Raw genomic sequence first — 25,620 nt, forward strand, 5'->3', positions numbered from 1 at the left:
ACTTAGGTGGTTATGTTATGTGATAAGGGGGAGCATGTCCCCAACTTCCAACTACGTACATGATCAACAGAGGCATCATGTGCGACACCCAGCACATCCCGGGGGTCTAGCGTACATACATACATACATACTATGTAGCGTACCTAGCAGGGTGGGTTAGATACACAGATACACTACCGAAAGGGTTGTTACCTAACCTCCCTGGCACTACCTATGTATGCAGATAAAGTGTGCCTGTCTGTCTCTCCCGTCCCGGACTGGCAGACGCTGTGTCACGAGCTGCAGGTTCCGTGTGCCTGTCACAAAAGTAGAAGCAGGGCGACGACGCATGTCCACCCGCACTCCCGTCGAGGAACCAGCAACCATCATCTGGGACATCTCGGGGAAAATAAAGTTGGGGACGATGATCCGTGGGGTGTGTGTGTCTTTTTTTAGACGACGTTTCGTTCCGATAAAACATTCCGCCAGGACTTCATCTCTAAGTTGACCTTGACTTACTTGACTTATACTTGCCCAAATGCGTACCTACATGTCTCCTTTTCTATATTCCCTCGTTTCCTTGTTTCCATCATCATCTAACTAGTTGGTCGATTCTCTCTCTCCTTTCAAGAGAAAGGGACTGAGACTCGCTACCTGGCTCATTTCCTCACCTCATATCAGACATATATATCACGGGTATCCGCATCACATCACATCATCAAGACATCCGCAAGCAAACAGAAAAGGATTAAATTGGTGCGACCGTGAAGATATCTCGTCAGGTCGTTGACGTCGTAAATTCGATTCTTCGTAACTATTCGTAATCATGATCATCATCTATCTAGCCGTGAGATCGTAATTTTATGAAGTTCCCGCGCAAAAGTAATAATGGTAATAATAAAAAAGCAGAAAAAGCCTCTCCCATCATCACCATCTTCCTGTTCTTCAAGTGCTCGTTTGGTGTTTTTCTAGTAAAGTAAGCAGCTGCAAAGCGCCCGCCCGAGCGATAGTCTCTTCTTCTCTTTTCCTCTTTTCCTTCGCGCTCAAGTTTCCATCCCGGAATTTTCTACCCAGTTTTCCTTTTCGTGTCATGTCATCCCGTCTCTAGAATTTCGGCCGATTTCTGCTTTCTCGTCGTCCGATTGAGGAAAATTGGATAATGCCAGCCAGCGAGGCTTTTGGCCCAAAGGAAGAAAAAAAATATCAACAGGTACAATGAGCGAGCAAGGAGTGTCTCGCATTGCGTAACATGTTTTTTTGGCCGCTCGCACAGTCCGGGGCATTCAAAAGAAGTCTATCTCGAGATAACCAATGTCCATTGAGCCAGGCCATTAAGGAGGTCGGTACGGTTCCGAAGCCATACGCGGATTAGAAGGACCATGGCTCCCCGACAGCGAGGTTTTCGCCAAACAGCAGAGTTGCCTCCGATAGAATCCGTTCTCCTGAACCGGCCTGGTTCTGTAGTTCCCACGGCCCAAATGAAAAATAGGGGGGAAGTCTCATCACGTCGTTTTTTCTTTTTTCGTATGGCATATAGAAAAGGAAGAAAAAAGCGCTTCAATAAAACGAGCAAAAAGCCTCTGTTCAGGACGATGACATCAGATTTGTCATTATTAGTTTGGCTCATAAAGTTCGTTCAGTTCTTTCGTTAAGTCGTAATTCGTCGATTTATGCAAACTTTTGTCTCTCCTCCTCTGTCTCTCTGTCTCTCGGTCTCTCTCTCTCTCTTGTCGGGGGATATGCTGAATAGGGGTATTCCGCGGAATATGCCTGGGGATAAGCTGTGAAGCTTCACCACGTGTATATATATCGATCTTTGACGCCTCTCTCTGTCCTTACTTGTAATCCATTGGTTAAAATTAGCCGATGGTCGTGTTTGGCTGAAATCCGCCGGGGCGGCAGCCAATTTCCTCCCTCACTCGAAGGATGCGGTCGAGCTGCTGCTCGAGTGGTGTCCTGACCTATGGCGGCTCTCCTTCTGGGTGTGGGTGTGGCTTGAAGAAGCGTGGCGGGACTTCTTACGTCTGGTAGACTCATTGGCTGGAAGACCCTGGACGATCCCGTTACGCGCGAGCATGCCTCCGTTGACAGAAAAGTTCCGACACACCATGAAGGCTCTCATGGCGGCATTCTCCTGAGCCAGGTGATCCGATTCGTATGCCAGGTCCGTCTGGTACTCGCGCCCATTTACCAGGACCAGGCACGTGTAGCCACTGGGATCTCTGTAACACTCGTACGAAGGGTCTCGCCACCCACGACGCCGACACAGGCCTATCGGATGCTAAGTTAGCTGCTGATCCTGGAACTCCCCTTGCCCTGCTCCCCTATTCGATGCCAACAAATGCAAATAAACGCCCGGGAAGCATGGGCAGCGTATATGCAGCCCTAAATGACGCGACGGAGATCGAGCATGACATATGCATGACAGCCGGATCGCGCGAACACTTCAGATCAGACGTGGAGGTACAGCCGCCCATGCCCAGGAACGTGGCGTTTAACAAGACACGGAGAAGTGCTAGCTAGCTATGGTATTTTTTGGAGGGGGGGGAAATTCTTCGATGTTTTCGTGCGGCGTCGAAGCTTCGACGCAGGGGGGTGTTTGTCCACGTGTGTGAGACGAACACATCGCTGTTCCAGCCCCACCGCGCGCATCATCGTGGGGTTGGTTCATTGGGTTCATTGGAGAAACGGCAAGTCGCCGGGGCGTACGTGCTCTTTTTTTGTTGTTGTTGTTGTTGAAAGTAGGCAATGACTTACTCTCGAGATACTGCATGTAGAATCCTCCCATATTGCTTTGCTGACAGCAGTGACAGCAACTCAATGCTTCACAGCCCAGAAACTCGTGTAAGAAAAAATATCCAGCAGGGTGGTATTCTCTCTCAAAGCATAGAAACACCCCCACCAAGAAAGTCGGGACGGGTGTATGTACGGATAGGATTTCCGGGGAAGAGAGAGCAAAAAACCCAGCGTGTTGCTTACGGACGCGGGATGGGATTCCGGGGCGCGTTTTGAGTATGCAGTCAAGCCCAACTGTACGAGGGAATTTTATTAGGAGGGATCAATGGGGAAGCGGTAGGGCAGCACTGAGAAAAAAAAAGTTTCGTCGACGAGGTCTGTACTACTCAAAGGAGGTGTGGTTGTGGTTGTGTTGAAGAAGGGGGATGTTAGGCTACGTATTCGGGGCTGCGGTGCAGAGAGACGAGCCATCGACGGCGAGACATGTGTGCTTTATTGCAGAATTGGACTTCGTTAGTGCGGGGCAGGGATCTAGTAAAGACGCAATTAAACAGAACAAGGCCGAAGGGGTCGAAGGGGTCGAAGGGGGCAATGGGGGAACAATGGGGACCATAGAGGGACCCAAGAGGGACCAGAGAGGGACCAGAGAGGGACAATGGGGACGGAAGGGAACCAGGTTGATAGACGCAGGTGAAGATGCGGCTCTTGAAGAGTGTGACCCCATCTTGCTGTGCTGGCGCGTGTCGTTGCCAGTTGATAAAGCTTCGAGAGACTAGGCAACTCCACCGCAACACATGGGGTATGCATTCCCTTAGACGATCATCTCTGATAAGTCTGGCAGTCTGGCCGTGCTGGCCGTGTTGGCCGTGCTCCTTTTGGCAGAATGTGGTACCGCTGTCTCCGTCCGAGTTCTCCTCCATTCTCCTCCATAACCCTGTCCGACAATGGGACCTAGCTGGGTAAAAAGAGAGGGAAGAAAAAAAAAAAGGATGATGTATGCAAAGGTAAGCATATTTTGGAGTGGCGAAATGAAACTGGAACCAGTTCTGCGGCCAATACACGACCTCGGCCGAACTGAATTGGAAAATAAAATAAAATAAAAATAAAAATAACACTAGTTGATAAAATAAAGAAATAACAACAATACATAATAGAGACAGAAGAGATGACACCCACTGGGGAAAAGCCAAAGACCGGTCTACCAGTCTACCAGTCACGTCTTCTCCCTTTTGATACTAACCCGGAGCACCATAAAGAAGGGATGTGCCTGGTTCGTTGTATATCGTCTAGAGGGGGGGAAGGTCAAAAAAGGAGAGGCCCTCGACGTGAGCGTGAGCGTGAGAGTGAGAGTGAAGATGAGAGATACAATACAAAGTCCCAAGATTTCCTTTCCACTCGGCCACTAATGCAGCAGCAACTCAATCAAAACAACGAAAGGTCGGTACGGTATGGAAAAAAGGCGGTTTTTTAGACGACCAGAAAAGGGTCAATAATGATACCTCCCCACGTACGTGCATGCTGCTCTGCTGCTGCTGCTGCTGCTACGACGATGCCTGTAGTGTATGTATGTATGTATGTAGGTATGTAGGTAGGTATCATGTATGTACGCATGTACGTATGTAGTAGTTATGTATGTAGGTATGTATGTATGTATGTATATGTATAGTATAGATCCATGTACATGACAAGGACTCGGAGATCGAACCTGAGAGATGAGAAAGAGGGGGTCCTCCTAAACCAAAAAGACACCCTAGGTAACGGTGAGAGAAGACGGAGGAGTCCCGGATCTAAGAGAGAAAGAGAAAATAGAGGAAAATAGAAACGTAACCACCCGCAAGCCCAACCAACCTGCTGGATCAGACCAAGCCGACGGCACGTACCTACATGGTATGGTTTACATGGTTTACATGGGGGACCAAGAGGTGGTGGGTTTTGAGGAGATGTGGGCGATTCGCACCGGTGCCAGAAGTAGAAAACAAAGTAGAACAACGTAAGCAGACAGAAAGTTCAAATTGGACGAATCAGAAAGGGTAAAAGTAATAATAATAGTTAGTGTACCTAGTCAAAAGTATAAACAGCTAAAATAGAGCTTTAAAAAAAAACGGCTGGTGCTTATTTGACAATTGTTGGACGCGAGCGAAATAGGTACTAGCGGCGCTTGACGAACTTGTGCCGGCGACCAATAGCTTTTCTTCTTTCTTTGTATAAAAAATTTTGTTCTTAGTTGGTATTAGTTAATCCTTTGAATTTTTTATTTTTTATTTTATTTTATTTGTCTTTGTTCAAGTACCTATTTTCTTGTCTCTCGTCATCTCATTTCCCCTTCTCCCCGCCGAAGTGCAGAAGAGAGAAAAAAAAAATAACAACAACAATAATAACAATAACATAAACTAAGTAAAATCGAGAAGTTGACTGGTTCAAATGGCCGGGAACCATGAAGTCGGTGAGGAAGAATGAGATGCATGAACACAACTGAGCTAACCTGCCTTAGGTAGGCCAACCCTGGTCATCTCTCTCTTTTTTTTTTCTTTTCTTTTTTTTCTTTTTTCTTTTCCTCGCGAACCTGGTCTCTGCCCTAAAAACCCATTGGCGCGAGGAACCACTTAGAGCCCTTTTTGGGAGGGTGTCGGGCCAATGAGCGGCGGGCGAGGTCCGGGGGGAGCCAGCGAAAAAAGGCGACTAGGCGAAGAACAGACGTTTAACACCTCATGCAATGATGAGTTGGCATTGCCGCTTGATATTAAATCAAGATAGACGTTATATTTTGTGCATGTTAGATTGGGTACGGGTACCTAGCAGCCATCCATAACCTCTACCTAACCTATACCCGGGAGAATACTTGAGAATAAAGGCGAGCTGAGGTCGACTGAAAGTAGCAGTACCGATCAACGACCTGGCCCGACAATACAGGCCTGACCACCCTGTTGCATCTGGTTGCATCTGGTTGCGTCTGTTGTGTCTGTTGTATCTGTTGCATACCTACCTTGGGTACATATGAGGAAATTCGATGCCGCTCATCATGACGATTTTCGTAACTTGGACGGGGTTTGGTTTGGATGGACGAAGGAACCGTCGTGATTGCTACAATACATACACATACATACATACAACCTGCCCCTCGACCCTCGACCCTCGACCACAACAACAACAATAGCATAACACATAACAGCCCAGACGTAGACCGAGAATCATGACCACCGCATGTAACTTTCGGACTTTAATGCAGCGGCCGCCGACTTGGTCCTATTATTTGTTTATTTTTATTTTTATTTTTATCCCTATTCCTATTCCTATTCCTATTCCCACCATGTACGATGTATGTATTTCTTTTGAGATTTCTTCGTAACATCAGAGGCGCCCAGGCCAGCCAGCCTTTGGAATCCACATAGGCGATACGCTAGACGCAGTACCGGGATGCAATATTTACATTTTACCTGCTTACTTACCTACCTTCTTCGTCTGGTATACGCATGATATCTAAAACTAAAATTACACGATATATATGTACAATACATGTATATGTATATGCGTGTCTATGTAGGGTAATGTTACGGACGGCGTTAAAAGTTCCTACGCCGCAGCGCGACGCGAGGGAAGCAAAAGCGCTCTCGCTCGAGACACATACATGTAGGTATAAGCCAACGAGCGAAAAGGAGGTTAAAAAAGGGCAAAATGGAAAAATAGCCAATGTAGCTTATTAGAAGGTAGTTAAGATGTATATACTACGGCACTAGCCAATATCCAATATCCCGTAAGACGGCTCAAGACGGGTATTACATTATGTATGTGTGCATGTATGTATGTATGTAGGTATGTATGTAGCCTCTGCGTAACTTCAGCTCGATACATCATGGTATGACCCTCTACATACACAATGTCAGCGCGCTGTTCTGGAATGCGCACACAACGTCATCCCTCTCGACTGAGAAAAGCTGAAAGGCGTCGCGACGGTGGGTAGGCTTCGCCGACTACGCTTGGGATACTAGTGGAAGAGGGCATCTAGTCATCCTGATCATCCACCATACAGTTGACCATTACGCGCCAGACCAACGAGAGAGAAACATATACAATATCTTCATGCAATATACATAGCGCCATGTTACTTTGAGGTAAGAAAAAAAAAACTAATGCCGTTAAGGATGTTGCCGACCAGCCCTCTCCGCTCCCACGCGCACGGTTAGGGAGCCCTCACGATCCTACCTAATCTGTGAGACCTGTATGGATGCCAGAGACATACATACGTAGCCCCAAAGTCATTCTGTCAGAAATGCAACATGTTTGCGAGATCCGAGACCTCGGCGGCCAGCCCATCCGTCCTGGCCACTACGGCCACTACGGCCACCTCGTCCGAGCTGCTAAGAGAGAGGTCCGGCAGAGGGAGCCGTGCGATCGTCGCTGTCTCCTATTAAGCCCTTTCGGCAACACTCATTCGAGAGACGCCTTAAAGTAGGATCCCGGGGGTTCAATTCGTGCTTATCATACGGCGAAGCGAGTCGTTCATCCGGGGGAAGGCCCACAGGCGAAGGAAATTTCGTGCAGCAGGCCTTGTTTACCATAAACGCGCCGAGGCGCAGCCTAAAGCTTGAGGGATTGGCCACATACGTAGGCCTGCTTGTTGTTGGGGGGGTACATCTCTTTTCCAATTCACTCCCCAAATCTTTTCTGCTACATACGTGCTCTATATTACGCTCCCCTTAAGTCGAATTAGGGGTAAGCGATAACAAAGTATGGTCAGGAGATGACATACAATCGCCCGTAGAAAGGAATTGGGAATTTACCCTTGGACTGTAACCCTTATATCACGGTATCTATGAATACGATCATATGGGCTAGTTCGATGACTCCCGATCGTCATATCAACAAATATTTTCCATGTGTCTGTGGACTCGTAGCACAGCATCTTACTACGTCGCGTAGAGCATATGCGACCAGTGGAGGCGAGGCCAAATGCTACCTCCCTACCCTTAGCTCGGTAGAGATCGTTCTACCGTCCGAAGTCATGGCCACCCAGGGAGACCGTAATGGAGACTGTACACGTCAGGGACTCAATATGGCCGTAGGAATACAGGGTAGCATGGGTGTAGGTGTAGGGACGGGATGCGAAACAACCGCACCATGTGGTCAACCCCATCGATTCTGTTGAGTCGATCAGCACGTACAAAGCTGATGCAAATTCTCATAACGCCTCTCGACCGCTACATCGCGGCTGCTATAGGCTTGACGCCCTCGTACGATTCAATAGTCTCCTTACTTTGGCTAGAGCTGCCGTCTGCCGTCGACGTTCCGATTTGGACTACATTAGATGGAAACCAGTGGCGTTTTCCGGAGACTAGCAAGTCGGGTCGAATCCAGTATCTACCAGTATCTAGGAGAGCTTGCCACACTATTGCCCGCTCTGGCTGGCTCATCTGCGCTCAAACTTGCTGAATAAGGTACGAGTTATCGTGTTGGACTGCATGACCGCATACGGTGGAGATGGTAGATTAACGAATGCACAGGAATCCCTCTAGATGGTCCTGTCTCACTTTACTCGGGCGAACGTGCTTGGTGAACCTTCTCTTGTATTACCTCTAGAGGTCTAGCTGTTGATTGTGAAGTGCATGATACTTCCTGTAGAAAAACGTGAAAAGGGTATAGTTGGGGTTTGCGGGCCCTTCTTGTACATTGAGCGAGCCAATCTTTGTTGCCGAGGTTCTCGATGCACCGTCTTGATGTGTAACTGCGGAGGCACGCCATCCAGTAAGGACAGGAGCGCAGCTATTATCCATTACTTGACTTCTTTCGCTCTCGGAATGCCCCTCCAAGTAGGCGAGTAGGTACACGAGCTAGCCCACCTCAACCCAGGGGGTAATTATATGGCTTATACTAAGCACGCTAGGAGAGCTATACTATATAGCTCGGCACGTGAGGGAGAGGCTATAATGCTGACACTCATTAATCATGGGCGGAAGGTCGAAGATTCGTAGGATGCGAGGGAAATTCTCAGCCTTCCTCGATTGGTCCGGCGTAGTGTCGGATATGGCCTCTTCATATGCGGCCACAAGCGGGTCAAAAACCCGGCTTCGATAGGAAATATGACATGATTTCTTTCCGTTTCCCCTCGGGTATGAAATACACAGGATCAGTAGTGTTGAGTCGATCTTCTTCAGCATAAATCTGAGGGCTTCCGCGGAGCGGCGAGACGTCATATTCCGAATGCGTCATCATCCCTTCACCCTCCGAGGCAAGTAAACGAGTAATGTGTTGAGCTGAAGAAAGTCCGCAGAGTACGTAGCAAGTATGATACGCATCAGAAATTCTTTTTGTGGTATTTAGCCCATGTCTAGATTACGGTTGGCGTCCATGTACTTACTTGCTTGGCTTGTCTCTCATGCCACCCCTTCTTGATTGATCTTGCGCGCAACAGAGGATATACCGGATAAGACCTTCGCGACTGTAAATATTGTGGATATCAATATCGGGGCCTTTAGTTTTGTTTATGTCAAACATTAGACTAGATGGACCAGCAAGGCTAGCCTCGACCAATGGCCAGCAGTCGCCTACCCAATGGCTGTAGCAGCCATCGACGAGCTTGTTCGTACGGCCGCTATACCCGCCTTCCGGTGCATACTGTCGTGATGACAGCCATGAGATGAGCCGTGGGACATCAAGATATCTGCATTCAGGGGTTAGCCCGAGAGCAACATATAAACTATCGAGATCAGCAGAGCTTCTGAAGATCGGGCAATACAAACCTGGGAAAGGTACGATGCGGAGCACCAAGGATCGCGAGGCAACCCAAAGCGCAGAAGGCATAAGCTCCATGGGCTTCACCACCTGGTTGCGCCGAAATTCCACCCTCAAAGGTTTGGCCTGCAGGGTTAGTTTGCATAGGTCCAACATATGGGTACTTCGCCTGGGTCCTCTTACATCGCCGTACATAATCTTCTAGGCCTGTGAACAAGTTTGGTCCGTCGGGCGTCCATGCCGGAGAGTCGGGCGGCAACTCAAGAGGAAGGTTAAGCAGAGTAATCAGGACAGCTGCGCAATAGGCTCCCCTGACAAACATCATTAGCCACGCGTCGTCGAGGCCGGTCTAACGAGGCCGCCTTACCTTATGTCGACTTCACCGCCAACGGCCATCCGAAAGCCCCCGTCAGGCTGCTTCAAATCACAAAGCCATTTCCAAAGAGCTCTTCGGTCAATGACTTCATATGCAGCATCGCCTCCTACTACGGCTAGTGCCAAGACCACAGCATACGTGCAGGCTAGGTGGGAATCGTGGCCAAAACCTCCTCCAAACCCGCCAGTAGGATTTTGCATAGAACGAGCCGTCTCGATAAGGCTATCGCGGTAAACAGAGACATCATCCCCTAGGAGGGATAGACCATTGAGACACCAGTAAAGGACCCACGGCCTGCTTGCATCTAACATCACGAAACGAGCGGGAAGAGGTGCTAGGTTCTTACGGAGGAATTTGATATGCCGTTCCCGATCAAGACGTGGTAGGCCATACTGGTTGTACGACACATTATCAACCTGCGCTGCCAAGAAAGGTAGACATTCATTCACGGTGATATCTTGTACGTTGGAAGTTGCGGTAGCGAGCGCTTCCCGAATAGGGGGCCAGCTAGTGAACAGATCAGGGATCATTGGCTCCTGACTTGCGTAAGCTGTTGGACCGGCCATGGGCAAAGTGTGGTGTTTATTTACCATCTCATTTGAACTATCTTCGAAATCTTGGAGGTCCTCGAAATCCTGAGTATCCTTAGATTTATTTGTTAAGCTAGGATGAAAGGTTTTCCCTTTGTATGCAGTCCTTTGACGCGCTCGGGCGAGGCTAGTCTTTATTGGCATAAGGGAGGCCAAGTGAGGAGTAAGTTTGGAATGTAGATAACCACGAATACTTATCTAGAAAATCGTATTTTCCCGTAAAGTTTGATGAAACGTGATTTGAGTATATGTAAGTAGTTTCCCTTCAAGCGCACGTGAAGAAGGAAAACGTGCTTTGTAATGTCTCAAAATTTGGGCACATGCCGTGTCGAAATCCTCGAACGTCCTAAGGCTCCAGAGTCACTTGGTCGTTTCTAGCGCATAATGCGCTACCATTGGTCACTATATCACTTAAACACGACCGGGACTATCCCAAGTTAGTAAGTACATATAGTTAGGTAATCGGTAAATTCCCGGCTAACGAGTATGTATCAGCTGCTATCACAGGTTGCCAATATTAAGCTACTTTTAAGACTCATCAACATGCGTTATAAAAGATGAAAAATGATAAACACATATTTGATGTTTTTAGATTTTACGGGCTTTGTTTGCGTGTATTAAACTATATCCTAACTTTGTCGCAATCACCTCATTTGTCCATGGTGGCGGCTTAGAGAGTACGTAATTAAGATGGCAATGGAAGTTGTAAAAGCAGGCGAGATATATCTTCATCATAATCCAGTAGTAAACTAAATGTTTAAAAGCTGTAATACCCTATTACTATCTCACTTACTATATTTTAGTTAATATTTACGTTCCAGGTCAAGCCTGTGTCCGGATATGTCAGATAATATAGACTAAACTACATCGCACACAACCGAGGTGGGTAATTCACTCCTGTTGATCTTGGTATCTTCAAATACAAGGCAGTTTTCCAATAGAGTATAAACAGTGAGACAAGAGTAAGATTTATGTAAGGGCGCAAAACGTAGTATGACCTCAGAGTTGCTCGCATACACATAGGTAGCCTTTATCTAAGTAGCTTCTATCTAGATAATGGTACCTAATACACAAGCCAACAGCCACAGGCTCACATGCTATAGGGAACAATCTCCCTTATACTAGTTATGGATATACGCGCTCATCCCGAATGTGGCGTCGAGTGGTGCGTTATCAAGACGGCTATCTCGTGTCTATATTGAAAGCCAAGGCCTCACCGGGTTGGTAGGAGTTCACCGAAAGAGTTATCGATATCTGTACTACAATCCGCAGCCGTCCGTAGTAAGTCTTCGAACCTCAGGTTAAAAGAAAACATGCGTGTAAACGTGGCAGACGTAGTTTCGAGACAGGCTCGGATGTGAAATGTAGTTATAATAGTAGTTAGTATGTAAATTATAACTAAGTGGCGAATGGGCAGTTGTTAAAGCATTGGGCGCTGTAAAGCCTATGAGATGCTCAGATGTTTAATTTCGAAGTCGCGCCACGTCGGAACCGAGTGGCGTCCGGTAGCGATTCCGGGACTCGTTTTCGACGCTCACAAGCCATCAACTGCGCCGTCGGAACTGGGACTTCGTTTCGTTATTTACATACCTACCTACTTGTCAAACACGTTAGTCCTCGTATATTATGGTGGATATAAGAACAACTCACTGTTCTCCCTATGTAGATATAGAAAAATGTTATTTATAGCCCTCAAGGTGTGGTCTCCCATGGTGAACGCTGGATTGGATACTGATCTACAGTGTGCCGGATAATCCGTGTGGAGCTATCCCCAACCTCGTCTAGTTCCATCTTAACCAACTTCCAGCCTCTGGCTTCCTTCATCTCATCCTTACACTGTACATATGGACTACGTGGTTAGCATTAACAACACAAACTTGTTCTGCATTGATATTGGATTAGTGGCAAAGTCGAACTGTCCACCCCTCGCATGTTTGACGCCGAGATGGCTTAGCGGCTACTGCTACGGGCGATCGTGGTTAAGGGCTTCTAGAACCCTGTCAGGGTTGATTTCGTAACGTTCCAATATCGGAGAAAGCTTGTGCCGTCTGAGCAGCAATTGTCAGGACATACAGTAAGACGTAATCGGCCGGCATTTGCACCTATGTAGATGAAAATAAGCTCGACGGAATCAGATCTCATATGCAGTCAAAAGGAGATAGGATATCTAGTTAGGATTGTCAGGGCTGTAATCGTAATAGCTGTAGCGACGCAACTATGTAGAACAAACATCGAACGAACCCCCGGTTTTACCGAATGTAACCAGGAATTGTACCTACGTTCGTAGGTTCGTTAGCTAAACGCAACAATGGTATGTTTTTGCAAAGGTGATAGGAAGTATGGCCTATCAGGAGCGTGGTTTCACAAGCGCGAAGAAATCCTTCGCCTCCCGCGCGCATAGGGACCTACCTCCCCAGGTAAGTTGCCAATTGCCAACACCCTGGGTTAGTATTGTTTGAGAGTGCCGAGTAGAACAGCCGCCCACGTCGACACATACACTACCCACGCACGTACCCACGACGGATGGAGTGGCCGAGACGCCCAGCTAGTCCCAAACTGCAGCCTCGTCGTCCGAGGCATTGAGGCTCTTTTATTCCAAGCATAGACGGGAAGTTTAAAAGCTTGTAAACATGACATGACACCATAAAATCGTCCTCGACACGGAATGGGAACCGCAAAGCATTTTTATTTGGGCAGTAGACTGGTGACTGGTGGGACCGGAAGCGGTTGGATTGGACGGACGCAATGTGAAGATCCGGCGAATTCAACTGGCTCAATGGGCGAAGGGTATCACCATATCGTATATTTTGGTGCAGCTGACGACAGGGTGCCAATGCACAGTTCAGGAGCTAGGGTGGACACTGACCAAGAACTTCTTTCGGGTTGTGGAGTTATTTTTTTTTCTGTATGTATTCTTTCGCTTCCAGATCCAGATCGTCTTAATTCTCCTTGTCTTGTAAGGGCAAACCGGGAGCAGGCCAGCAGCAGTAAGACCCGAACAAGAGATCCACCAGCCGAGGATTATTGATGCGGCCGGCTTTTTCCATATTTCCACCTTTCCACATTTTTCACCTTCCACCTTAGCTCGGCTTTTTTTTCAAGGTCAATACATATGCGAGGCCGGCCTAGGGGTATCCTTCCTCTCGGGGCTCCGAGGATTAGCTCGAAATCCCCGAGCACTATGTTTGCGACGCACGGTGTTGCATTGGAGCAATACATACATAGAAGAATTGATTGAGCTTGTAAGCATTAAGCATTGAAACATATATTGACTTAGGAGTGAGGAGTGACGCAGTCCTACATATCTGCAGTTAGCCGTTATAGGCCGGTCGCCATGTCATCAACTCACTGCCTCAACATGAGATTGATCAATGTGGAGTTGCAGTTGGATCAGACACAGGGGAGGGGGGGGGAGACGCTGGAGACATAGGGGACCTTTAGGTGGCTAAGACTGATAAGGTTGATACCCCGCCATTAAGAAAGCGGGTAAGCACAGTACGATACATGTCTCTGCTTACGGTACAGTTAATACGTGTATGTACCTAGGTATGTATTAATCGAGTCTTACATGTAGATAAGCAATAGAGTTTAGATGTTTGCTACGGCATATGCCTGATATGCTCCCACATAAACCCATCAAGACCACAACGTGATTTCCATCCGACGTATTAAATACATACCTACATACCCGGGACATACGCTACACCTTACGTACAGTGTTGCCCATACAGTTTACATGCAGTTAGCCATCTTGAGCAGCTTAAGGCCTGCCCCGCCGTACCTTGGCCGTAGTTGCTCTTACTTAATTGATACTAGATCTACACTATAGGTACCAGCCACCGTGCGAGCCCTAAGGAAAAGAAGACTTAGTGGGACGAGATGTACGGTCGTTTATTGGCCTCGTGGTTCTTACCCATGTCCTATCTTGTATCGCCATCCCATGATTCTTGCAGGACTGTCACTCCATGATTGGCCGCTGAGCTGCATGTTGCAGGTGGAGCAAGGACGCCAGCGTTATTCTTCTCACCGCCAGTTTCCCGTGTCTCCTCGCACAATCTCATGCCTCCTCTCCATTGCCTTCAAGGGCGCCTCCCCGTCGACATCCTCGATCTCACTCGACCATCCACCGCAAAATCTTACCTCCTCCACAACCAGACCTTCCCTTCCCCCCCCTTTCATATCCCCAAAGCTGTCCATCGGCGCCGTAAGGGAATTTTACGAAAGAGCGGTGTCGTCTCTTCTTGACAATAATACTAGCGGAACTCGTCCCTGATCCCCCAGTTGAATTCTCCTCCCTTTTCTTGACTTCTGACGACAATGACCCTCGATTTCAATGCCGCCGGGGGGGATGCCTTGTTGGACTTGACCACTTTCGACCAGCGGGATCGTTATCCGTACACCACTACAGCACCCAGCTCAAATCCCGCCCTATCGGCTACAGCAATGGCTCCTACTCGTCCCTCGGGTGCCTGGCCGATGCCTCTTGATATGGCCGCTCCCCAGAACGCAAACTCGAGCAATGTACACTCGCCTGTCGGGTCTCCAGCACAGTCGCAATCGCCTTCGCAACAGAGTGCGAGTCCGCTACAGCACTCGCCTTACCAGAGCGTTCCTCCGCAGACTCATTCTCCCCCGCTCTTGACCGACTGGACATTGCTTCAGCATCAACAGCAGCATCCGCCCGTTCAGGATTTGGGCCATTATATGCAAGAGAGCCAGACATTGATACCGTACCCTTTTGCCGCAAATTATCAGACGAGCGCTATCGGTTATTTGCCTTCGGCTGCGCAGGCGACGCTGGAATCCGCAATGCCCATGGAGCAGCAGGGTTTTAGCAACGTCTCGCCCATCGAAGACCCTCGGACTATGCAGCAGCAGTGGGATGGCATGGGAATGGGGAATTGGCAGGATTTCGGGACTACTTTGCAATTCCCGTCCGATGGACTGCCGCGATTTGGAAGCCTAGGGAGCCAGTCTCCGACTGGGACTTATTTGGAGGTATTATCCCTGCCGGGATCTAGTGATAACGGCTGGACTCAGGTTGAGATGTACCAAAATTACGATTCGTATCAGCAAGCGCAGGCGCAGGCACAGGCACAGGCCCAGAACACTGCTATCTTCAATCCCGGCCAGACGTTGCACTTGAGAACGAACTCGGACGCTTCCCATTCGGATGGAAGCGGTCAGCGCACTGACTTCAGCAGTAGTAGTTACGAGGATATCTCATTCAATTATTCTCCGTTTTCTCCGGAGTCTGATACGTACTCGGATCCGGCGAGCCATCGGAACTGTTTCCACGGTGAGAGCCATCATTCCCACGAAATTATCAGCCCTGCCGCTGCCGTCGAGCCAGTGCCTATTAAGTCATCGACCTCGAATCGCCCCAGCCCCGCAAGTGGATCAGGTGTCGCGTCCCCGCCTCACAACAACCCTCGTAGAAGCTCGGGTCCAAAGAGTAAGGGCGCGGTTGCAAAGTCTACTAAATCGGTCATAAGGAGGACTTCTAATGGAAAGAAGGATGGCACAGTCGAGAAGAAGGTTGGACGTCGGAAAGGCCCGCTTCTTCCCGAGCAGCGGAAACAAGCTAGCGAGATCAGGAAACTCCGAGCCTGCCTTCGGTGCAAGTTCCTCAAGAAGACTTGTGACAAAGGCGAGCCTTGTGGTGGTTGCCAGCCGTCGCACGCTAGACTCTGGCAAGTTCCTTGCACTCGTATCGATATCAAGGATATTGGTTACTTCATGAAAGACTGGAAGGCGGATTACGAACGACATTTGAGCCGCGGTGTTTCTGTCTACAACGTGAAGGGCTTTGCACAGAAGGAGAGTCTGATGTGGATCACCCATGGTTATGGTTTCTGCCTGCCCGTTATGGTCCGCGAAGTTTTCGTAGCGGATGACAGTTGTTTCCAGGTTGACTGGGTCGAGTCTTATCAAATCGATCAGGAGCCGATTGAGTTTGAACTTAAGACCGAGAGGCTGGACGTTGGAAACGGTGGTATTCGCCCGGAAGCGCTTGCTGAGTACCTAGACAAGCACATCGAGAGTGGCTTTGAGAACTTCATTGACGACCACTTCGAAGGTACTCCTTTCATCACGGAAATTTTCAAGACTGCCTACCGTTTCTACACCAAGGAGAAGTTGCCAGTTATACGCAAGGCTTTGAAACTAGTGTTAGCCTACAACCTTACCCAACACATCACGCTGGTCGAGCAGCAAGGTTCGGAGCAAACCTTGGAAGGCCAGATCGATGATGAAGACTCCAAGTACTTCGGGAAATACGTGGCACCCGTCATGATCAACTTCCAGATCAAGTGTGCTATGGCAGATATGTGGCGTGAGCTACAGAAGGATATTCTGGAGGAGCTTTCAGCGCTTTACTCTAGCGTATACAGCGGTGATCGCCTGAAGAACTGGCCCACCATCTTTATGCTTGCTTCCATACTTCTGGCTGTCTGGGAAGAGATGCAGTTTGACTGCCATTATCGTGTACCCGACCCAGTGGCGGTTGAGAAATTTTGCACCGATATGGAGAGCACACCGGTTGGTGTCATTACCGGTCTATTCCACGCTATCTCTCAGAAACTTCCGGCTCTGATTGACTGGGATACTGAACGTCATGGTCATCTGCTTAACAACAATGTTGCTGTATGCGAGGCTATGACCGAAGTACGGCAGCACGTCCTTAAACATGGTAAGAAAATTTTATTTGCAGATATCCTGGCATTCGCTAATATGACAACAGAGGCGTACCTAAGGACCAGACATACGTCGAAGTTTGACCGATACGACTTCGATTCATTGTCGAACAAGTTCTTATCCAAGTTGGTCATCAAGGCTAACTGAAGCACTCTACTGTTGCCATTACCTCAGGATGAGGCTACATCCTAGAAACGCTTTTATCAATGAGCGTAGATTTTGCTTTTGCTTTTTTCGTTTTTGAAATTTGGGGGTTTTTGTCTTTTTTCCTTTTTTTCCTTTTGTTCAGATTGATGGAAACATTTAGCGACGGCGTTGTCTGAGGATATGATCTTATCATCATGACCTATCACTACTTATCGACCAACATACCTTCTTCTTTTCTCTCACTTACGGCTGGTCACCGCCAATTGACGCATGCGATGTTTTACGCCATGTTACTCAAATCTTACGACCTTTTAAACGGCTGATTTTCGACGACTGTATGACTTGGAATTATGTTGATCGTTATCACGCGCAAGCACCAAAAGCGGTTCGATGGATCATGGTTTTATGAAATGGAAAGAAGCTACGGATTTTACGTGCACACACACAAACACACACACACACACACAAGACAAAATGCAGTTACGTACAACAGCATAGATTACATTACATGGCTTACGGTGTCTGATTGATCCTCCGAGGGTCCAGACAACCTTGATGAATTATTAGATGGGTGAACAAATGAGAGGGGTGGTATCTGACACTCTCCCTGGAACAAGGATCATGATTATGGCTTGTTTGTATCTGCTTAGGGGACAGAAGAGATACGAACATGAATGGATAATTAAATACGTTTCATTTAATGATTTCGAGCAAGAATAAGAACCAGAGAAAAGTCTAAATTGGATTCAATGTCATCTGTATGTCTGTATGTTTGTATGTACTTATTGTGCTGAGTGAGCGATTTTGTGCCCAAAGCTTCCCCTATGCAGGCTTCACCGCATACTGCCAACGGATTTGCAATCCCCTACACCCTACAAACCTGTAAGCATGGCAATACAACTTTATGTTGGTAGGTATCGGCCGACACCGCTGCCTTTATTCTCGTGGGTTCTCTAGAGTCTAAGCCTTAGACTCTAAGGGAGCAATAAACAGTTTCTGTCGTCCCACTGCTGTCTTCTTCAGGACGCATCTATCCGCTCGGGATCGTAGTATCGTGTAAGCTCACACTTTAAACTGAGATTCGGAATGAGACGTGTGTATCACCTAATTGACCAACACCGATTGGATATATATGGAAAACCTTTTACCGTGAAATGGGATAGCGAGGAATGGTTATATATCGATAGCCCCCTTACACGGTACGTAATGCATTTATTCTACGATTCGGATCGCCTCATTGTTCACCGCTCAGCATGTCGAATTGAACCTTGTTGGGATTATTGGATTAATACGACCTTAAAGGTTAGCTAGTACAGCTGTAGCTAGTACATATGACGTTGGTCTAAAGGAATGCCGGGCTAGTGACACCGTATCGAAAAGGACCCCGCACTCCTACGGGAATAGGTCTGGTCGGTCGCGCTAAGTGGAGAGCGGGAATGGACGGACGGCGTCGTTGTGATTTAGATAGTGGTGGTGTTTTTGAAAGTGGTTCTGTACCAGTTCTGTACATACTCGACGTTGAACTAGTGGTGTATGTATGTAATAGGAGACTGATGCATCAGGAACAAACGATTCTCCATGGTACGATGGGCCGAATTCAGTGATCAACATAGGAGTTAGTTAGGTATGTAGTTATACACTAAGCCCCTGACGTTCGGCTCGCTCCGGGGACGCAGATCTCGGTAGCTCGGAAAGGGGGCAAAGAGAAATGTCTATACATAGGAATAAAGCTAGTTACTATGTAATGATTAGTGAATAGGTAAAATCAATAGCCATAGTAAACCTAATCGATGAATTGTATGTGTAGTTGGATATGTAACTGAGAGATGAAGATTATATGTGGTAAATGCCTCTTGTTTTCCTGTTTCGGTGTTTCACTGTTACCTTGTGGTTTCTTATCTAGACCCTTGGGCCACATGACGTAGAATAGATAGATAACAGGACTATCGCGCAATACCTATGCTAAATCACTACTGTTTGAATGCTCAGCTGTTGATTACATACGTGTAGTTAGTTACTTGCTGAATCTGAAGATTCATACGGTTTATTTACCTGGGCAAAGAACGAATTGCTATTGTTGATATTGTTACGGATCCGTATGTATGTACATAGAAACCTAGTGATTATTAAGGTTGCTACAGTACCTGTGGCTGGGAAACAAAGCTGACGAAAGTCAATCCGGATTATCAAGCATTGAACAGCAGTGGCAAGGTTGACTATGGCAGGTGGCAGTCTGGCTGTTTGCCTCTTTGATACATTAGATACGGGTAGGTACGTGACTCTAGAACGTACCTGTCACTTCCTGAGACTACTAACAGGCTGGGTCCAGCCAACTTCTGGCGCTTTCCCCCCGCTATCAGTGGTGATTCACTTCTTGGATCAGCTGGGCAACTGAAGACGTGATTGGTTAAAGTGGATACCCCACGTCTCCTTCCCAAGGCTTCCATTCAGGTAACTGCGCCTCAGGGTGTCCGTGTTCGTTTGCCGCTCCTCCCAATTCTCTATTTGAACCCCATACTTGCCTACCTTCTTCTTCCTTTCTTCCTTTTCTCTCCTCCACCACAATCTATCATCAACTACTCTCATCAACAACCGTGATACCATCTATCCGTTCTTGGTACCTTAAACTGACCCATCAACCGAGCACCCAATCTATCCGATCTATCCGTGCTTTACCGACAAGATGCAGATCTTCGTCAAGACCCTCACTGGCAAGACCATCACCCTTGAGGTCGAGTCCTCGGACACCATTGACAACGTCAAGTCCAAGATTCAGGACAAGGAGGGCATTCCTCCCGATCAACAGCGATTGATTTTTGCTGGAAAGCAACTTGAGGATGGTCGCACTCTGAGCGACTACAACATCCAGAAGGAGAGCACTCTCCATCTCGTCCTCCGTCTGCGTGGTGGCATGCAGATCTGTAAGTTACACTCCATCTGAGTATAATCAATTACAACATGCTAACGATTTGAATAGTCGTCAAGACCCTTACCGGAAAGACCATTACCCTCGAGGTCGAGTCCTCCGACACCATTGACAATGTGAAGTCGAAGATCCAGGACAAGGAGGGTATCCCTCCTGACCAACAGCGATTGATTTTCGCCGGCAAGCAGCTTGAGGACGGCCGAACCCTATCCGACTACAACATTCAGAAGGAATCCACTCTCCACCTTGTCCTTCGTCTCCGTGGTGGTATGCAAATCTTCGTGAAGACCTTAACCGGTAAGACTATTACCCTTGAGGTTGAATCGTCGGATACCATCGACAACGTCAAGTCCAAGATTCAAGACAAGGAAGGAATTCCTCCCGACCAACAGCGACTCATCTTTGCGGGTAAGCAATTGGAGGATGGCCGAACCCTCAGCGACTACAACATCCAGAAGGAGTCCACTCTTCACCTCGTTCTCCGACTACGTGGTGGAATGCAGATCTTCGTCAAGACGTTGACAGGAAAGACGATCACTCTGGAAGTTGAATCATCGGACACGATCGACAACGTCAAGAGCAAGATCCAGGACAAGGAAGGCATTCCCCCTGACCAACAGCGACTTATCTTCGCTGGTAAGCAGTTGGAAGACGGTCGCACTCTGAGTGACTACAACATTCAGAAGGAGTCTACGCTGCACTTGGTGCTCCGTCTCCGTGGTGGACAATAGGCGCTTCGCGATGGTGGAGTATGACGACATTTGCACGAACTGGCGTTAGTGGGATTGGCCCCGGATTAGGCTCTTAGGCCTAGGCATCAATCAACATACCTTAATGATCAAGGAAGTATCGATTGATGCTGAATATGAATATACCACATTCATGACTTTTTAAACCGTGTTTTTCGTAATTGTGATAAATGAGACATTAAGACGTAATCCAGTATACGTGTGTTGGGCGACAGTGCTGTTACCGTATTATTCGTACTCTATTACTAGCAAAAGTTCTAACGTAAACCACGGGTTAACGGCTTACACGGGTCAAAGGCCTAACGCAAAACACACCTTATTTCTAATATTTTAGAAATTTATAACTTTACGGAATCTTAATTTAAAAATCTTAAATTTTAATATGTTATATTTAACTATATACCTAACTTATAGAAAAATGGAAAAAAATATTATTACATTATAATATTAATTATAAAAAAATATTATTATTTTAAGTTTATTTTTATGTTTTTTATTTTTTATTAATTAAAAAAAAATAGTAAAATTTTATAAAAAAATACTATTATTATTAAAATTTAAATGCATATTTAATTTCGAAAACCGATTTTTAATACGATTTATTTTAAGTAAAGTGCACGGTTACGCACAGACGTATTTTGTATGTATTTTTATTGGGCCTTTGACCTGTGTGAGCCTTTGACCCGTGGTTTACGTTATTGTATCTATGAACGTTAGGGTTGGGGTACATGCGTAAGGAAAAGATGACAAATGAATCGAAAGGAACGTTTGCGCTTTCTCATTCCAAAAACTTATACTGAGCCACAACATTTCCAATACATATTCCTCTACTTATTTTAACAATGGGAGCAACTTTTTACTACGACCGACAACGGCATTTACATAGTTTTATTACCTTGGCGGATCGCATCCCTGCTTTGCCACATGAGTTGGCTCAGCTTCCAATATACGCATACGGATGATTTGCTCATTAAGTCTTGCGCATTCTTAAAGACATAGGCTATGCCATCATATTATTACCATATCAAACTCGAAGTTTATCCCACGCCGACTCCGACGTCTAAGGGATTAGGGAAGGCATCTCAATCTTACGATAGGTCGATTTGGCTACCGAAAGAGACATCGAACATCTTCGACAACCTTCCGTCGCATCCTCGAACGCAGCCAGTAGCTCAAGCTCAAACTCGTAGAGGGGAGATACCGTACAACTGGCAGCGAAACCAAACACCGAATACCCTAACGAAGTCTAACTCGAGCGTTATTGACTGCGGGGCCCCTCGACCGCCCGAGTCGCAAGACGATCGGAATATTATACGACTTACCGAGAGACAGCTTCGACAACGAACGCTAAGCTATCCGCCTCCCCAGTCGTACGTTGCCATAAACCCGCATACCGCAGCTAAGGATTGGAGGTTCGGGCAACTTAGGATCGAGAGCATCGACGTGGACTGCCACGGCAATATGCAAGCAGCATCCGCAGCGGCGGCTGCCGTTGGCCCTTCTATGGGAGGTGCAGGCAAGGCTACAAAAGCGAAATATGTCCCGCTAAACTCTTCTAAGAACACCGAGTTGGGTTGGGGAATCGTACATTTATACCGAGAAGAAGCAGAGAGCCCAGAGCTTGAGATATCTCCCGATCAAATACCCGAAGCCAACGGAGAACAGGACGGCGCGCAAATCGACTGTACTATTGTTTGTATTCCTGCAGTCCCAAGCTATTTGTCGCCAAGCGACTTTCTCGGTTTCATAGGCGAGAAATGGAGGGACAAAGTCAGCCATTATCGTATGGTCATGACGGGTCGAATGAATAGATACCTCGTGCTCATGAAATTTCGAGAGAGCAAGCAGGCGCAACTCTTTAGGCGCGAGTTTGACGGCAGGGTATTCAATGACATCGAGGTAAGAATATTCTCAAGATTATAGTATAATTATAGTATACAGAAGGTTAACGCAACGAAGCCGGAAACGTGCACAGTTGCCTTCATTAGGTCCGTCACTTTCGAGAGTCCGACTCGGCCAGGCGACAGCTTCCCAGATCTCAGCCAAGATCCATTTACACCATCTACTTCAGCTACATTTAATTCGCTTAAACCATTTCCGCCACCAACCCCTAATTTAATCGAACTACCTACTTGTCCCGTCTGTCTCGAGCGTATGGACGATACTACAGGTCTGCTAACAATTACTTGCCAACACGTATTTCATTGCTCGTGTCTACAGAAATGGAAGGGTTCCGGCTGTCCGGTCTGCCGGCACACGAATCCAATACTGTCATCGTCTTCGTCTTCGTCAAATGCGCACGCCTCAACCCCTTACGACCCTAACAACCCATATACACAGCCTTTCGGCTCCCGCGTATCCAACCTATGCTCTGTTTGCGACTCTCCAGACGACCTCTGGATATGTCTTATCTGTGGTAATGTGGGGTGCGGGCGGTATAAAGGCGGTCACGCGAAAGAACATTGGAAGGAGACAGCTCATACTTTCTCCCTAGAGATAGAAACCCAACACGTTTGGGATTACGCCGGTGATATGTGGGTACATCGCTTGATTAGGGACAAGGGTGACGGCAAGGTGGTGGAGTTACCTGGTCGTCGAGGAGGGCACATGGGTCCTGACGAACATGAAGACCAGGACGTAGTGCCTCGTGCGAAACTCGAAAGTATCGGTATGGAGTATACTCATCTTCTCAGCAGCCAATTAGAGAGCCAACGTGTATATTTTGAGGAAATGCTTTCGAAGGCTGCGGACAAGGCGACGAAAGCATCGGCAGCCGCAGAGACCGCCGCAGCCCAAGCATCACGGGCACTTAAGGAGCTTAAAATAGTCCAAGAGGAACAAGACCGCTTACGCACCGAGACGATCCCGGGGCTCGAGAAAGACTTGGAACGCGAACGTAACCGGGCAACTAAATCTACGGATCTTGCGCGGGGGCTAGGCAAGAGTCTACAGGAGGAGAAGAAGGTCTCGGAAGGCCTAATGAAACGGATCGAACATATGAACAAGGAGCTCGAAAGCCTAGGCGAACAAGTTAGAGAGCTAAAATTAGAGAATGCAGACTTAAAGGACCAGAACCACGATCTTAGCATGTTTATCTCGGGCCAAGAAAAGCTCAAGGAACTGGAAGCCGAGGGCAAAGTCGAGGAGGGCGAGGTTCAAGAAGGTAGCGCGTCTGTGCCTGAGGACAAGAGACGTCGGAAGGGGAAGGGGAAAAGCAAAAACTGATTTCCGTCCGTAATGACAATGGTACGATATTTGTCAGTACTATATGACGACGTTTTGAAGCAATCCAGGATGTTAATTGACTTTGCTTTTCCCTGTGTTAACGCACAGATTCAAGCGGCGGTCCTTGTGACCCGTGAGACCATTAACATGCTACATACATGTCACATGGATCTTGGGAGCAGCCGGAAAGCTTAGCAAGGATAAGAAAGAGAAAAAAAAGAAAAAGAAAAAAAGAAAGTTAAGTTCTTGCGCGAAGCTTGTATACCGACCAGCAAGACTAAATATATCTCGGTCTATCCTCGCGATTGTCTTAGCCGTATTATGTATATCGATCCGCATAGCTGGTGCTCACATGCGCAATTACCTAGGCTGGCTTTAATTACTTACCTAGGTAGGTACAGGACATGCGAAGACGTTTTTAATTAGCTATCGTCGTATATGACTTGCATTCGTTCGTATCTGCCAGCATCCGTGATTGCGCCTCGCCTTGCATGATTTTTATAGATATTATGGGCCTTTATGTATGCTGGTATATAGCAAGCTGCATACCGAGAAGCCGTAACGACTTACTATGTAAGATGATTAACTAGATAACTACCTAAGGTAGACTGTCTCGCATACTCGGTAAAGATATAATCAATCCGGTCTGCTTCTCCGGTCTGCTTCTGTTGGGAATCTTGAGCGGATTTTAACCCAATAGTAAGCAGATATCTAAGTCAAGGAGGCGTAGATATGTTGAGAGTTGACATGTCGAGAATTATCTACGAAAAAGACGATTAGGTACCTTCGATGGGTTATACACAGATACATGGGGCTTAGCACGGAACTCCACTTAAGTTTTAGTACCTTTTACATACAAGTTAGAAACCTCGGACGAATGGCCACTACCCCCTCGGCCCCTCCTCCAGCTGTGGCGCCGAGTAGTGTATAGGTCTGACGTTCTGCCAAGATTCCAGTTGCTTCCAGTAGTATTATGTATTTCCAGGGCATGCAGGCAGCTGGCAGGGTACCACGAGCTGTGGCTTGCATTTTCATGCACAAGTTGTCTGGATTTTGGCCTGTGATTGATTGAGTTTTTTTCCTTCTCTTCTTTTTATTAAACCTGCCCGAGCAAGATCTACATTGCGTTTTCTTGTTACTCCATCATTCTTCACCAAGAATGACGCTCTCGATTGCTGGTGTGTGCTAGAGCCATTGATACCTAACCTAGCTACCTTCTCTTTTTTTTATAAGTTTTTTTTATATTTCTTCCTTGTTTAGCTGAGGGCTAAGACTTCTACATACTAATAGCTTGAGCCCGGACTTCTTCTAATCTGGCTTTAATACCTAATCCATTCGTTTTTACCTACCACGTCAACACCCAGCTTTTGACAACGTGACCGTTTCTGAGCCCACTCGATCGAGTCCGCGTGCAACTCCCCGAAACTCTACTTTACAGTCGTTACTTGAACGAACCGAATAATCCGCCAT

The 25,620-nt window shown here is 47.3% G+C and overlaps 6 protein-coding genes across 6 annotated transcripts; 3 read left to right on the plus strand and 3 right to left on the minus strand.

Annotated features, from left to right (window-relative positions):
* Nucleotides 1-1,750: 1,750 nt before the first annotated feature.
* F5Y00DRAFT_50766 (uncharacterized protein) lies at nt 1,751-2,955 on the minus strand. The gene is made up of 2 exons (XM_048013749.1): nt 2,737-2,955; nt 1,751-2,250 (listed from the first exon to the last, which is right to left on the minus strand). Exons 1-2 carry the CDS (start codon nt 2,765-2,767, stop codon nt 1,895-1,897), a joined length of 387 nt encoding a protein of 128 aa, XP_047865722.1. The 5' UTR covers nt 2,768-2,955; the 3' UTR covers nt 1,751-1,894.
* On the minus strand, nt 2,956-3,757 carry F5Y00DRAFT_50765 (uncharacterized protein). Its single transcript, XM_048013748.1, has one exon. The coding sequence runs from the start codon at nt 3,633-3,635 to the stop codon at nt 3,144-3,146; it is 492 nt and encodes a 163-aa protein (XP_047865723.1). The 5' UTR covers nt 3,636-3,757; the 3' UTR covers nt 2,956-3,143.
* Nucleotides 3,758-8,219: 4,462 nt separating this feature from the next.
* On the minus strand, nt 8,220-10,551 carry F5Y00DRAFT_268876 (terpenoid cyclases/Protein prenyltransferase; the record flags this gene model as incomplete). Its single annotated transcript, XM_048012339.1, has 4 exons — nt 8,220-9,013; nt 9,068-9,370; nt 9,450-9,752; nt 9,809-10,551. 4 exons carry the CDS (start codon nt 10,549-10,551, stop codon nt 8,764-8,766), a joined length of 1,599 nt encoding a protein of 532 aa, XP_047865724.1. The 3' UTR covers nt 8,220-8,763.
* Nucleotides 10,552-14,596: 4,045 nt separating this feature from the next.
* Nucleotides 14,597-17,425, plus strand: F5Y00DRAFT_50958 (uncharacterized protein). The gene is made up of 2 exons (XM_048013751.1): nt 14,597-17,098; nt 17,150-17,425. The coding sequence occupies exons 1-2, from the start codon at nt 14,725-14,727 to the stop codon at nt 17,248-17,250; spliced, it is 2,475 nt and encodes an 824-aa protein (XP_047865725.1). The 5' UTR covers nt 14,597-14,724; the 3' UTR covers nt 17,251-17,425.
* Nucleotides 17,426-19,933: 2,508 nt separating this feature from the next.
* F5Y00DRAFT_261243 (polyubiquitin) lies at nt 19,934-20,907 on the plus strand (the record flags this gene model as incomplete). Its single annotated transcript, XM_048011170.1, has 2 exons — nt 19,934-20,171; nt 20,228-20,907. The coding sequence occupies 2 exons, from the start codon at nt 19,934-19,936 to the stop codon at nt 20,905-20,907; spliced, it is 918 nt and encodes a 305-aa protein (XP_047865726.1).
* Nucleotides 20,908-21,642: 735 nt separating this feature from the next.
* On the plus strand, nt 21,643-24,744 carry F5Y00DRAFT_268882 (zf-UBP-domain-containing protein). Its single transcript, XM_048012340.1, has 2 exons — nt 21,643-22,824; nt 22,885-24,744. Exons 1-2 carry the CDS (start codon nt 21,928-21,930, stop codon nt 24,148-24,150), a joined length of 2,163 nt encoding a protein of 720 aa, XP_047865727.1. The 5' UTR covers nt 21,643-21,927; the 3' UTR covers nt 24,151-24,744.
* Nucleotides 24,745-25,620: the final 876 nt, after the last annotated feature.

The sequence above is a fragment of the Daldinia vernicosa genome (genome assembly GCF_022497035.1).
Source record: "Daldinia vernicosa strain CBS 139.73 unplaced genomic scaffold F5Y00scaffold_18, whole genome shotgun sequence".
Taxonomy (NCBI): Eukaryota; Fungi; Ascomycota; class Sordariomycetes; order Xylariales; family Hypoxylaceae; genus Daldinia; species Daldinia vernicosa.

Excerpts from the sequence above, each read along its gene's own strand:
- F5Y00DRAFT_50766 (XM_048013749.1), bottom strand. The coding sequence starts at position 2,767 with ATGGGAGGATTCTACATGCAGTATCTCGAGA. Across the intron at positions 2,251-2,736 it reads CTACATGCAGTATCTCGAGA|GCCTGTGTCGGCGTCGTGGG; the intron begins GTAAGTCATTGC and ends AGCATCCGATAG.
- F5Y00DRAFT_50765 (XM_048013748.1), bottom strand. The coding sequence starts at position 3,635 with ATGGAGGAGAACTCGGACGGAGACAGCGGTACCACATTCTGCCAAAAG.
- F5Y00DRAFT_50958 (XM_048013751.1), top strand. The coding sequence starts at position 14,725 with ATGACCCTCGATTTCAATGCCGCCGGGGGGGATGCCTTGTTGGACTTG. Across the intron at positions 17,099-17,149 it reads GCAGCACGTCCTTAAACATG|AGGCGTACCTAAGGACCAGA; the intron begins GTAAGAAAATTT and ends ATATGACAACAG.
- F5Y00DRAFT_268882 (XM_048012340.1), top strand. The coding sequence starts at position 21,928 with ATGCCATCATATTATTACCATATCAAACTCGAAGTTTATCCCACGCCG. Across the intron at positions 22,825-22,884 it reads GGGTATTCAATGACATCGAG|CCGGAAACGTGCACAGTTGC; the intron begins GTAAGAATATTC and ends AACGCAACGAAG.